Genomic DNA, 13,402 nt, shown 5'->3' with positions numbered 1-13,402 from the left:
TACGAAACATGTAACCAAAAATTCAGGATATTATTAGTATCTCAACTAAGAAGCTTGCATTCCATTATTTGTGATATTTCAATATGCAGGTGATAACTGGCTATGGTGTTTCCAAGGTTGTTATTTCAAATCATCCAGATTTCAAAGAAGATGATTTGGTAATGGGTTATATTGGATGGGAAGAATACAGCATAATACCTGGGGCCAATGGCTTGCACAAGATCGGAGATACGGATCTACCTATCTCATATTATTTGGGAGTTTTAGGTAATGGCAGAATTGACAACCTTTATTTTTCAAACCATTTTTGTTTAAGAATATGTTCCAAAAAAATATTACATCAAAAATCATTATGGTCCATGCTTATTCTTATATTACCTCTATTTTTTTTTTGGAGAAAATTTATTTCCTAGAATTTTGCGCTTTCTTCATACCAGTGGATGCTACCTTATAATTTGATTACATCATACCATAGTTATTACCATTTCTCATAGACTGGGAGATTGCTTTTCTATGATTTTAAAAGTTATATTGAAGTAGACAATTCTCAACACTTCTAGGGTCACGGCAACCCTTGTTCAGAGGCATTGACTGAAGGAGTGAATATCCTACTTGAAAGCAACACATTTATGTTTTTCCCACTTTGATTTCATTCTGTTGTTTTAACAAAATCATTCTTCATGTGCCAATGGAGGCATTGTTATATCCTTGGACACTATCATATATGAAAACTTGTGTTTCTGTAGGTTTAGAAGCATTTGTCAGCACATACAGATGAATGAGCAATTTTCCTTTGCTCATTCATGTCAAACTTCTATCGGACATGCATTTATTGCATTCACCAATAATTCTCCATAACATCAAGGAGAAAATCTGCTATCCTTATCACATTGCTAAGCTCATAATTTTTCTACATTGCAAACACCCATTGACAATTAGGCTAAAATATTTTCTTCCTTTGCATCAAGTACTCTAAACATCAGTGAGAGTAGTTTCATAAGTGTTCTTACATTTTGAGGGAAACTCCTATGTTCTATAGGCCTCAAAACATGGTTGGTAATTGTTGGATCATTGTCCCTCAACCTTGGATAAAGAAAGCCAAAATGCTTCAGAGAAAGTCATGTTTAAAATACAGTGTATTAATAAGAGCTTTGTCCACAACATAAATCATTGGTTGACTCTCTAGTGATAACAGCAAAGTCATGCCAATGGGTCAAACAAAATAGAGTTAACAGCTTAACAAATCTCAACTACAATTTGGCAAATGTCAGCAAAAAATTTGCATTTATTTGGAAGTTGGCAACAACTTGACAAGTTTTCCAACACTTAACTAGAACTCAGCAAACTCTACGAGTTAGTCAAAACACCAAGTCTTTGGTTTGACTAGCTAGATCCAATGAGTTTGTTCAACTCAGTCAACAATAAACCAAATTGAGATGACTCATTGAATTTTTGGTGAGTTTTAGTGAGTCCTCTGCAAATTTTTCCACTGGCACTGGGTGATTTTCAGGCTATGATGTGATTAGAGATAGGGGAGCTAAGAAGCCCTATTCTTGGTGGGCAACTCATGGGGCAACAAGCCCTTCTCTACAATAGTTAGTCATGAGGGTCCTCTCTCAGGCACTTCATCCTCTTGTTGCGAGAAGAATTGGAGCACATATGGGAATTTGTATAGCGTCAAGAAGAGTAGGCTTGAGTAGTCCAGGGAAGAGACAACGGTGTATGTGCACACCAACCTTCGTCTTATTTACATGAAGAGGGATGAGTGGTTGAAGGGGAAGACAAAGATGTGGGATGTCTTTGCTGATGATATGGGTTTGGACAATAGTGTTGAGTTGGCATTGGCCAACTTGGATTTTAAAAACCCAGTGCTAGAGCCTGTCACTTTTGATGATGGTGATACTCTTGAGGGGTCATCCTCCACACCAACAAATGCAGCGATTACATTGGATACAGAGGAGGGGGATGCAACATAGGAGAGCAGTGGTGACCATGACAATGATGTTGACTTTGATGATGATGATTGATGAGATACCTACTACCTTGTTGTTGTTTTGTATTTGCTATTTCTATTTGCCATTGGCATTGCTACTACCTATGTAACGATTTTGATTTTGATGACTTAATGAGAAAACTGCAGTTTCTTGTCTTTCTCCTATTGGATCATTGATGAATCTGTCACAATTGTGTTTGTATGCGTAATGTTACATTGTACAACTCACAAATTTTAAATTTTAAATGTAGAATCTAGATCTATGTCTGAATTTGTATCATGAATGAGAATGTGTAAGAAATATCTATGTAGTGTTAATTTTTAATATATATATATATATGTATGTATGTATTATAATTTTTTAATAAAATAATATATAACCTATCCTACGTGTCCTATTCCGGGGAGTCTATGTGCCCCATGTCGCACACTCGAATTTGCGTGTCTTGCGTGTTCCGTGTCCCTGTGTCAGGTGACTTAGGTCTAGAGGAGTCCAGCACAGACACAATAGTGTCCATCGGGGTTAAAGAGTACAACTTATACAGGTTGATGGGAAAACCTGCTTAGACATTGAAGGATGCTTAGGAGAATGTGTAGGCTTCTAAGAGCACATTCAGGGAGAGCAAGCCTCCAAAGGACATTATGCCAAGACTAGAGGGATAATTGGTTTGAGGTGACTCTTCAAGAAGTACATCCCTTGATAAGAGGGAGTGTTGACGTTTGTAGCTCAGGCAGGTACTTCTATACATGCCTAAGTTTTTGTGTGAAGTCCCCTAATATGCCCTTAACATTAGCAATTACATTAGTGATTAAAGGAATTTCTTTTATAAGACAAAAGTGACTTAATCTAATGAAATGCAAATGTTTTTGCATTAGTGAATTAGGGTTTAACGAATTTATACTTAGAATATACCAGTGTATATGTAATTTTAAAAACAAAATTTATCAATTTACTATTGAGTACCTGTTGACCATTACGTGTTAACGACCCATAGCAGTAACCCCCTTTTTCGCAAAAGGGATAGCCCCTGATTGATGTGTTCCTGCCATCCATCTATTATCATCAGCCTGAGGATCGTCTTATAATGTAAACCCAGTCTGCATATGTATAATGCAAATAATCTCAGTAGATCCGTGTCGTGTATGTAATCACCTAGGTAAACCTACTTTTCTAGTGACGATCTACATTTTGGGAGGTTTTTTGTCTCACCGACCCATTTTCGGATGGTCGGCAGAGTTTTCCTTCAGTCTTACCCCAAAGCTGGAATGGATTTTGTCACTGGGATCTTAGGGGAGTCCTAGTGTTTTAGATCGAGTCTATGTAAAAGTGATTTGGAAATAATCCTAATTATTTGGTTAGGTTATTTTATTACAAATTGCTTGATCTGCTAGATTATATTTGTGTCGCAAAACTGGATAGTCTGTGAGGGTCTATTTCAGATGGGTTTTCCCCCTTGAGATGTAAAAAATGTAAAAATCTTAATGTAAAGTGTCTTGAGGGTTAGAAAAATAATTTATCCCCTCATAGGTCCTAGGTCCTAGGTAAAATTAAATTTTCCAAAGACAAAATTTTGGGTCCTTTAAAAAATTTAAATTTTAAGAGGTCTAGGGACTAAGGTTAATTGATTATTTTGCTAAATTTTATGCCTTTGGTCCCTGGGGTTAAGTCAAAGTCAAAATTTTGAGGAAATTAATTAAAAATTTAATTTTTGATAATTAAAATGCATTTAATTGAAAAATTCGAAATGTCCTCAATATTTAAAATTTCAACGGATAAGATTAAAAGAAATTTTGGTCCTCATCAACGGTCGAGATCACTTTGACAAGGATCACTCGAACTAGCCGTTGGAGGATTTATCTTTAAATAGGAGGTCATTTGTCAATCAGGATCATCCGATATTTTGATCGTGTACTAAGCGAAAAGCTCTCTTGTAATCTTTTTTATGAGCAATAAAGAAAGACTTTGGGGTTAATTTCTGCTGGTGTTACTCTTCATGGAAACGCTGTAAGATGTATTATGTTGGTGCGTAATTTCTTTTTTGACATTAATAATAGCTTTTAAAGAGCGATTTGAGTACAGGTATCTTTCTCAGTCGCTGGGGTTTGAATGATAATTTAAGTTTTGAATATAATAGCAAGTATCTCTATTAAATCTGAATTTTATTATCATTTTCTCGCTCTATGTTGACGGTTGACTTGAGTTTTGTAGGAAAATCCTTGATTATTAGATCATCGGGTGTTCGGGGAAGTTCTCGACTGAACTAGCCAACTCCCGATCCGTGATTTCTGAAGAGCCCAACTTAAATTTGATCCCGGGCTTATCATAAGATATTTTTTATGGGTGATGCATGAAGGGTTTCGAGCTTGGTACCTCATTTAAAAATTCAAAAAAATATAATTTTTTTGTGCTAAATTGATAAATCTGGCTTTTAAGAGCCTTAGATTGTCAGACCTGAGAGCGGAGTTGGACTCACACTCGCCAGATCTGGTAGATCTGCTATTCTTGTGCATAGATCTGAATTTTTATTTTTTATTTTTTCTGACTTAGGGTTTCTGGGGTTTCATTTATTTTTGCATATTCGGGTTTTGGCTGTTTGTGTTTTCAGGTACAAGTTGTCGATCTGAAGGTGAAATTTGATTTTGAAGCCAGATCTAGGCCCTGGAGGGTAAGATCTGGCCTCAAAACTAGTTTTTGCAGGGGCGTTATTTTTGCAGTCCAAGGGTTTCTCAAATTTTTTTTATTGAATCTGGAAAAATTTTAATTTTTTTTTATTTTAAGGGCTTGACTGGTGATTTTTAAGCTGAAGATTTCGATTTTTTTTGGGAAGGTCTGTCTCCTATTGTTGCCATCCTCTGCTCGCTGCATCTTCATTCCTGAACGTTGACATTTGAGCTCGTTTACCCATTTAGCCTACAACTCCATCACCCATTGTAGCTTCTCTCAGCTATCCGAAACCCACAATCCCTGCGGCTTTCCTCCCTCACCCCTCACGCAGCTCCATTCCCTCTTTCTCGCAGCCTTAACCCTCCGCGGTTTCAATAGTTGCAGCAGAAAACCTCTCTTTGTTGTCCCTTCTACGCTGCCATCCTTAGCCATCCCTGTCGGCCTTCTTCTTCAAACATTGCTCCATCGAACTCCTCATCTGCGTATCTCCTTAGCCATCACCTCTGCAAGCCTCCTTACCCTTCGCATTCTGCCTGCTCCATCCACCGTTGCTCTCCACACTTCCGCAGTTTCCTCCATTCGCTGCCAATCCCTCTGCGCAGCTGCATCCATCCATGCTATCCAAATCTGCACGCTGCTATCGCAGCCCCATCCCTGTAGCAACATTCCTTCCCTCCTCGTTGCTGCTATCCCCTTATGACACCTGCGTCTACGCTCAATCCCCTCGTAGACTTGCTTCATTTCCACGCACTCCCTTTGCGCTGCTCAACATCCTTCAACCTGCAACGAATCTGCCCATAGATCCGCGGCTCCTCCAGCCTTCTTTGCCAACGTCCATGCTCCTCATGCGAACCTGCACACACCAAACAACAATAAAATTCGATTTTGGTTTTAGTTTTCTATGTATGCGTATGAGTAGGGTTAGCGTAGGTATTTTTTTTTTATTTCATCTGGTTTTCGACTTACGTTAGGACCCTATTCATTCTTTTTAAAATAAAAATTAGATTTTATTTTTCTTTTAGTTTGGTTCTCTAAAAAATTAAAAGTTTAAAAAAAATTTCGATTTGGTTTTTTATTTCTTTCATTTTAATCTAAAATATTTAAAAAATATAAAGATCTTAAAAAATCTAAAACATTTAAAAAAACATTAAAAAAGGTTTTTCTTTTTCTTTGTGACTTTTGATTTAAATTTATTTATTTATTTATATTTTTGTTTTATTTAATTTTCTAAAAACCCTAAAAAAATCCTAAAAACATTAAAAATCCTAAAATTTAAAAAAAAAATCTAAAAATTTTAAAATTTTGGTGTTGAATTTAAGAATGAAATAAATTAAAGGACTTGCCTTTTCACATCGAAAATTTTAATGTGGCCTATAGCCTATTAAAAATTTGGTTCATTAAGCCTTTGATTTATTTTTCATCTTTCACATGAAAGCGTTCTTCAAGGAATAATTGAAATGCTAGTTTTAAATTCCTTGGTGTTTCTGATGTTAAATGCTAAATCTTAAATTTTCATGATTTTTCTATAGTCTAGTGTCATAATTTTTTTTAATCATATTTGACTTTTGAAGAAAATTTATTAAATCTAGATTTGGGCAGTGATCGAAAATAATTTTAAATCTGGAATTTCTTGCATATGGATTATTTATGATTGTCACTTTTCGTCACATATTGAAAATAGTTTTGGATAACTTGTTTTATTGATGGTTGATTCAAATATCGAAGGCACTGGTCTATAATTGTTTTTATCTTGTGGTCGTGTCTTGTTTACATTGGCGTTTAATCTATCAACCTGAGTTAATCAAGATTCATTCATCAAGTTGTCCATCATTAAAATCTCCTAGAGCCTGTGTTCCACAGGCTTTCTCGTCCATTTACCTTAGGGACTACACCCTTTGACTTGCCTAGGAGAGAGTCTAAACGGAGTGAGTAAGGATCGAGAGTGACAACCCTTACTTTGAGCGTTGTCGCAGTGCCTAGACACTTTGCGCGACAACAGTACCTACCTGGGATTTTGTGTTTGAAGATGTTTCTGATCCGTTGTGGCTCCCGCTCTTGCTCCCATTACCAAAAGACCAAAACCTCTCGCCAAACTAGGCACGATCTTGGTATCCAATTCTAGAATACTTGAAATTGAAGCACTCTAGCCCGATGCCTAAAAGCTTCAAGAATAATCAAGACTCAGTGTTCACTTTCTGTCTATAGCTCTCTATTGAGAATTTCTCCTCTGTCTCTCCCAAAAAAATCTTCCCCCTTTTTGTACTCCCTTGCTTCTCCTTATATCTCCAAAACCCCACCGTCTTTCCCTCCTTCCACTGTCTCAGCGTTCGCCATCCATCTTGGTGGCCTGGGTGCAGGCGATATGGTCAAACGACCGAACCCTGATATAATTTCTTCAATTTTCTGGCTGAATTCCTCTTTCTGCTTCAACAGGTGTATCAGTCATCTATTGATAGCGTCATGAGTTTTCCTCTGATACACTCTAACCTTCGTTATCGGTGCCAAACATATCATGGGCCTGTTTTTCCTCTATTGGAACTATAATCCCATAGGAATTATAGTGATAGACTATCGTTGCTTTAAAACAAAGGAAATGTGTTAAAAACGCTATACACACAGGCGGAGGGCTTTCGTTCCAAAGGAACGAAAATGCACTATCGGCGCCTTATTATCACTATATTGTTAAATTCTAAAGAATTAACTATCGGCGCTTTAAATTCAAGAAATGCGTTTAACGCAATTAACACTATCGGCGGTCACCATCGGTCCTTCCAATGTTCCTTTCTCTGACGCGATAACGCGTAGTGTTATCAGAGATCACAATCGGCGATTCCAGTACTCCCAATACAAGGCTCCTTCGCACCGAACTTGCGATGCGATAATAATCGCGGACCCGATATGTTATTAAAGCCTCCCTATAATGTTTCGGCTCCAGTAGTGTTGCGCTATCGGTGTTCGGCGTTCCAACAGTTCAGCTCCATTCCGCTCCCACTCAGCGACGCGATAAAGGTTTCGGACCCAACGAGGGTATAGTCTCTGTGCAATAAAACTTCAAGTCTGGAACTCTGTTCCGGCTAAGTATTTCACGATTTCTCTATGTAAAACAAAGTTTTACTCGCAGAACTCAACTAAAGCAATTAAAGAGCCAGGCTCGCTGATATGAATGAAAAACACAATCTAAGGGCTTCAACCAAAATATTAATTGGAAATAAGGTTAATTCATTGATATTCAGACTCAGAAGAAAGCCTTAAAACTGATACACACATACAATTACGAGTCAACAGAGAACCATCAAATCAGATGCACAGAGAGAGGTTTTTTTCAGATGATAATGCTTCTGGGCACACTAACTCAGAGCGTCCTGTTATTTCATTTTATAAATAATAGATAAGCCCTCTCGGTCCTTATCCATACAAAAGCATGCCTTTTACATAGAACGATTTAAAGCAATTATGCATAAAGCTTATTACAACTTATCCATAAGCGGTTATTACAGCATGATTTTATTCTTAATTCTATCCTTATCTAAAACTAGAAAAGCGTGGAAATTGCTAGCTAAAGGACCCCACTCCTTTGCCTGTAGATTTTTTTTTTGGATTTTTGGAATAAGTTTGAAGATTTTCCCTCCAAGTCTCATGCTCCTGCATCAGACTCCTGAGGACAAAATTCTTTATGGGCTCCTGTCCATGAGTTCATCTACAGAACTGCCCAGTTTCTGTAGCATGTCTTCTGTAATCCAAGTAGCTTCAGCGGTTGGCCGATCCTTCCACTTTACCAAATACTGGAAGTATTCTCGTCTCCTTGTTTTCTTAAACACCTTCTTGTCTAGAATTCTTTCTGGTTGCAATTCCTTTGCTTTGGGTAATTGTTTTACCTAGTCAATCTCTTGGGTCTCTTGATCTTGTGCTGTATCATCTGCAGTTTCAGCTTCATACTTGTACAGATCTGCAACATTAAAAATTGGTGATATTCCAACATTAGGGGGTAACTCAATCTCATAGGCATTTGCAGAAAATTTCCTCAACACTCTGCACGGTTCAATTTTTTTGAACTTCAATTTGTTATATTCCCTCTTTGGAAACCTCTCCTGTCTGAGATGTGCTAAAACCAGATTTCCAACTTCAAAGTTCACCTCTCTTCTTCTCATGTCTGCTCTGGTTTTGTACTTGATGTTGCTATCTTGCAACGGCTGTTTCACTTGTTCATGTATTGCTTGCATTTTTGAAGCAAAATCTTCACCCTCTGCACTTCTCATCTCATCTTTTCCCAAGTTTCTTAACCTAGATACTCCTCTTGGATGCATTCCATAAACAATATGGAAAGGAATCTGTCCTGTACTCCTGTTAGGTGAGTCACTATATGCATATTCAGCTTGTGCCAACACTTGATCCCATTGCTTTGGATGTTCTGCAGTAAGGCTCCTTAAAAGATTGCCCAAACTCCTGTTCACAACTTCAGTCTGTCCATCAGTTTTTGGATGATAGGCAGAGCTAAAACTTAGTTTAGTTCCTAGCTTCTTTCATAATGTCCTCCAGAAATGTCTAACAAATTTGGAATCCTTGTCTGAGACAATACTCTTAGGCAACCCATGCAATCCTACAACCTCCTTAAAAACAAATTAGCAATGTGAGAAGCATCACTAGTCTTAAAATATGGAATAAAGTGTGTCATTTTTGAAAATCTGTCCACTACAACAAAAATTGAATCATTACCTCTTTGAGTCTTTGGTAAGCCCAAAACAAAATCCATACTTACCATATCCCATGGCCTATCTGGAATTGGTAATGGAATATACAAACTTGTGTTTTGGCTCCTTCCCTTTGCATATTGACAGACTTTGCAAGTTTTCACATACTTCTCCACTTTAGATTTCATTTTCGGCGAGAAATAAAATCTGTTCAACTGTTCAAAAGTCTTCTCTACACCAAAATGTCCTACAAGTCCTCCACTATGTTTTTCTTTGATTACATTCTCTCTCATTGAACAATTTGGTATGCATAGCTGATTTTTCTTAAACAACAGTCCATCTTGTAAGAAGTAATCCAACCATTTACTCCTATCTATCAAAACAAGATTTTTACAAGCTTCAAATGCCTCGTTAAAATCTAGATCTGTTTCATATAATTCTTTAAGAAAATCAAAACCCAACACTTGGATTTGACTCTCTTGAAATAATACATTCTTTCTGCTTAAGGCATTTGCAACTTTGTTTGATTGGCCATTTCTATGCTTCAAAACAAAATGGAAACCTTGAAGATACTCTACCCACTTGGCATGTTTCTGGCTAAGCTTTGGCTGCTGCATAATATATTGTAGTGCATGGTTATCTGAATAAAGGATAAATTCTTTTGACATTAGATAATGCCTCCATTTCTTCAATGACTGCACAATTGCATAAAACTCCTTATCATAAGAAGAATACTTCTTTTTGGAATCATTTAGCTTTTCACTAAAGTAGGCTATAGGTCTATCTTCCTGGCTTAAAACACCTCCAATTGCTTCTCCGCTGGCATCACACTTCGCTTGGAAAGGCTTACTAAAATCAGGTAGAACCAAAATAGGCTTTTAAGTGATTTTCTTCTTTAACAGCTGAATTTTTTTTTTCTTCTGCTTCAACAGTCCATCTAAATGGTTGTTTATCCTTCTTTATGGTCTCAATAATAGGTTCTTTGATCTTACTAAAATTCTTTATGAATTTTCTATAAAAACTAGCAAGACCATGAAAACTTCTTACCTCAAAGACACTTTTAGTTGAAGGCCACTTCATGATTGCCTTGATCTTCTCTGCATCCATCTTCAGCCCTTCAGCAGAAATAACAAAACCCAAGTACACTAGCTCCTCTTTCATGAATGAACACTTCTTCAAATTCAACAATAATTTCTCCTGCTGTAGTCTTTGTAAGACATAATTCAGATGCCTCATGTGCTCTTCCTTAGACCTACTGTAAACTAATATATCATCCAGATATACTATTACAAATTTACCAATAAAATCTTTAAAAACTTCATTCATGAGTCTCATAAACGTACTTGGTGCATTTGACAACCCAAAAGGCATTACTCTCCACTCATACAATCCCTCATTTGTCTTAAAAGCGATTTTCCACTCATCCCCTTCTCTTATCCTTATCTGATGATACCCACTTTTAAGATCTAGTTTTGAAAAATACTTTGCTCCTCTTAAGCAATCCATTAAATCTTCAATTCTAGGTAAAGGAAATCTGTACCTGATTGTGATTTTATTGATGGCTCTTGAATCTGTACACATTCTCCAGCCTCCAACTTTCTTTGGACTCAACAATGTTGCCACTGCACAAGGACTCAAGCTTTCTCTGATCAGCCCTTTGTCAAGCAATTCTTGTACCTGCTTCCTAACCTCTTCATTTTCTGTAGGAGCCATTCTATAAGCTGCTTTGTTAGGTAGACTTGCTCCAGGAATCAAATCTATATGATGGCTAATTCTTCTAATGGGTGGCAACTCATTTGGCAAATCATCAACAATAATATCACAATATTTCTCCAACATTTCTTGAATTTCAATGGGTAAATCAGAAATTTTAGTAGAAGTCCTTATTAACTTGGGCTTGCAAATTACAGCAAAATTTACCTCATTCTCTTCAATTTGCGTCAAGTATTCCTTTCCTCCTAATAACATAGTTTTTGGATCAGTCTTCTTTCCTGGTACATCTTCTTCTTGCAGAGGCAACAACGTATGATTGACACCATCCTTTCCAAACTTGTAGGTGTTTCTTTTTCCATCATGCATGGCTCCTCTGTCATATTGCCAAGGTCTTCCAAGCAATATGTGACACACATCCATTGGCATCACATCACATACAATTTTACCTTTATACTTGCCCACCTGAAATTCCACTTCACACTGTCCATTCACTAACAGTTGATGTCTCTTTTGCAACCATGACACCTTGTAAGGTGTTGGATGTTTCATTGTATTCAGCTTCAATTTCTCCACCACTTCTGTAGAGACCAAATTATCAGTGCTGCCACTATCAATGATCATCTGACAACATTTCCCTTGAACTTTACACACTGTTCTGAATAAAGTCTTTCTTTGTGATGGTTCAACTATCTCTTTTGCTGGCTTGAGTAAAACTTTATTAACTACCAAAGATTCTCCTCTCTGGTATATTTTCTTCTTCTGCCATTGCTGTTGTTGCTTCTCCCTTAGCTTGAGCAACAATAGCATTCCTCTGATTTGTTTCTGCTTTCTCTGGGCACTCAAAGGCTCTGTGTCCCAGTTTGTTACATCTGTAACATCTTACTTCTCTTCCTCTTCCTCTGCCTCCTCTCCCTCTAGAAAAACTCCCTCTGCCTCTTGCATCACCTCCTGTGGATGCATGCTGGGTTGAGCTGCTGCTAGCTCCATCTTTAGGTGCTGTAGATCTTCCTCTACCACCTTGACTTCCCCTTCCTCGGAAAGTACCTCTCCCTCTGGTAGACTGCCTCCTCATGAGTTTTTCTTCAGCTTTCAGTCTGATAAGCTTCCTCTACTGTTTTAGGAGACAATATACTTATTTCATCTTGAATGTCCATCCTAAGGCCATTCACATATCTAGCCACCTTCTCATCTGTATCTTGGGCTTCTCCAGCTCTTATGCTTACCTTGTAGAATTCCTCTGTGTATTCTTTCACTGTCAAAGACCTCTGTCTAAGATTCTGCATCTGTCTGAACAAGGTTTGCTGATAATTACTTGGTAAAAACTTACCTCTCAACTTTTTTACCATCCTGCTCCAATTCTTGATAGGTTGCTTGCCAAGTCTCTTTCTTTCTGCTTGCACACCATCCCACCAAAGCGCTGCATGGTCTTTGAGCTTGGTGACAGCAAACTTTACTTTCTTCTCATCTTCTATTTCTTCATAGTCGAAGAATTTCTCCATGCCATTAATCCAATCTATCAATTCTTCTGGATTCAGTCCTCCTTCATATATTGGAACCTCGGTCTTTGGCCTAGCTGTGGATCTCAACACTGACTGGAAGAATCTCATCTCAGGGGTAATTGCTATAGCTTCTTCCTCTGCAGCTTCAACCTTAGGTTCACTAACATCTCCATCATCTATATTTCTGCCTGTTGTTAATGCATCCAATCTAGCTTGCATCTGTTGCACAGCTTCCATTACTTCGGCATTTGCTACAGGCTGTCCTCTTCCACCACGTCCTCGTCCTCTTCCAACTCTGAAAGCCATAGTAACTTTCCTTTTCCTGCTTCTGAGATTCAATTCAATGTCAGCTGGTTGCCTCTAATACCACTAATGGTGGCTTGGGTGCAGGCGATATGGTCAAACGGCCGAAGCCTGATATAATTTCTTCAATTTCTGGCTGAATTCCTTTTTTTGCTTCAACAGGTGTATCAGTCATCTATTGACAACTTCATGAGTTTTCCTTTGATACACTCCAACCTTCGTTATCGGCGCAAAACATATCACAAGCCTATTTTTCCTCTATCAGAACTATAATCCCATAAGAATTATAGTGATAGACTATCGTTGCTTTAAAACAAAGGAAATGCGTTAAAACGCTATACACACAGGCGGAGGACTTTCATTCCAAACGAACGGAAATACACTATCGGCACCTTATTATCACTATATTGTTAATTCTAAAGAATTAACTATCGACGCTTTAAATTCAAGAAATGCGTTTAACGCAATTAACACTATCGGCGGTCACCATCGGTCCTTCCAATGTTCCTTTCTCTGATGCGATAACATGTAGTGTTATCGG

General features: G+C 37.7%; 1 protein-coding gene across 1 annotated transcript in view; it reads left to right on the top strand.

Annotated features, from left to right (window-relative positions):
- LOC149232968 (2-alkenal reductase (NADP(+)-dependent)-like) overlaps positions 1-13,402 on the top strand; it is a 161,931-nt gene that overhangs the window by 61,517 nt on the left and 87,012 nt on the right. Inside the window, exon 3 of the mRNA XM_089379616.1 lies at positions 90-267. Within this exon, the coding sequence (XP_089235742.1) occupies positions 90-267 (178 nt within the window). The remainder of the gene's footprint in view (positions 1-89; positions 268-13,402) is intronic.

This window comes from Pinus tabuliformis, chromosome J, assembly GCF_031772625.1.
Source record: "Pinus tabuliformis cultivar Carrire ecotype Pingquan chromosome J, CPIR1, whole genome shotgun sequence".
NCBI classification, from domain to species: Eukaryota; Viridiplantae; Streptophyta; class Pinopsida; order Pinales; family Pinaceae; genus Pinus; species Pinus tabuliformis.
Note: the sequence above shows the minus strand (reverse complement) of the source record. Positions and strands in the feature narration are given on the sequence as shown.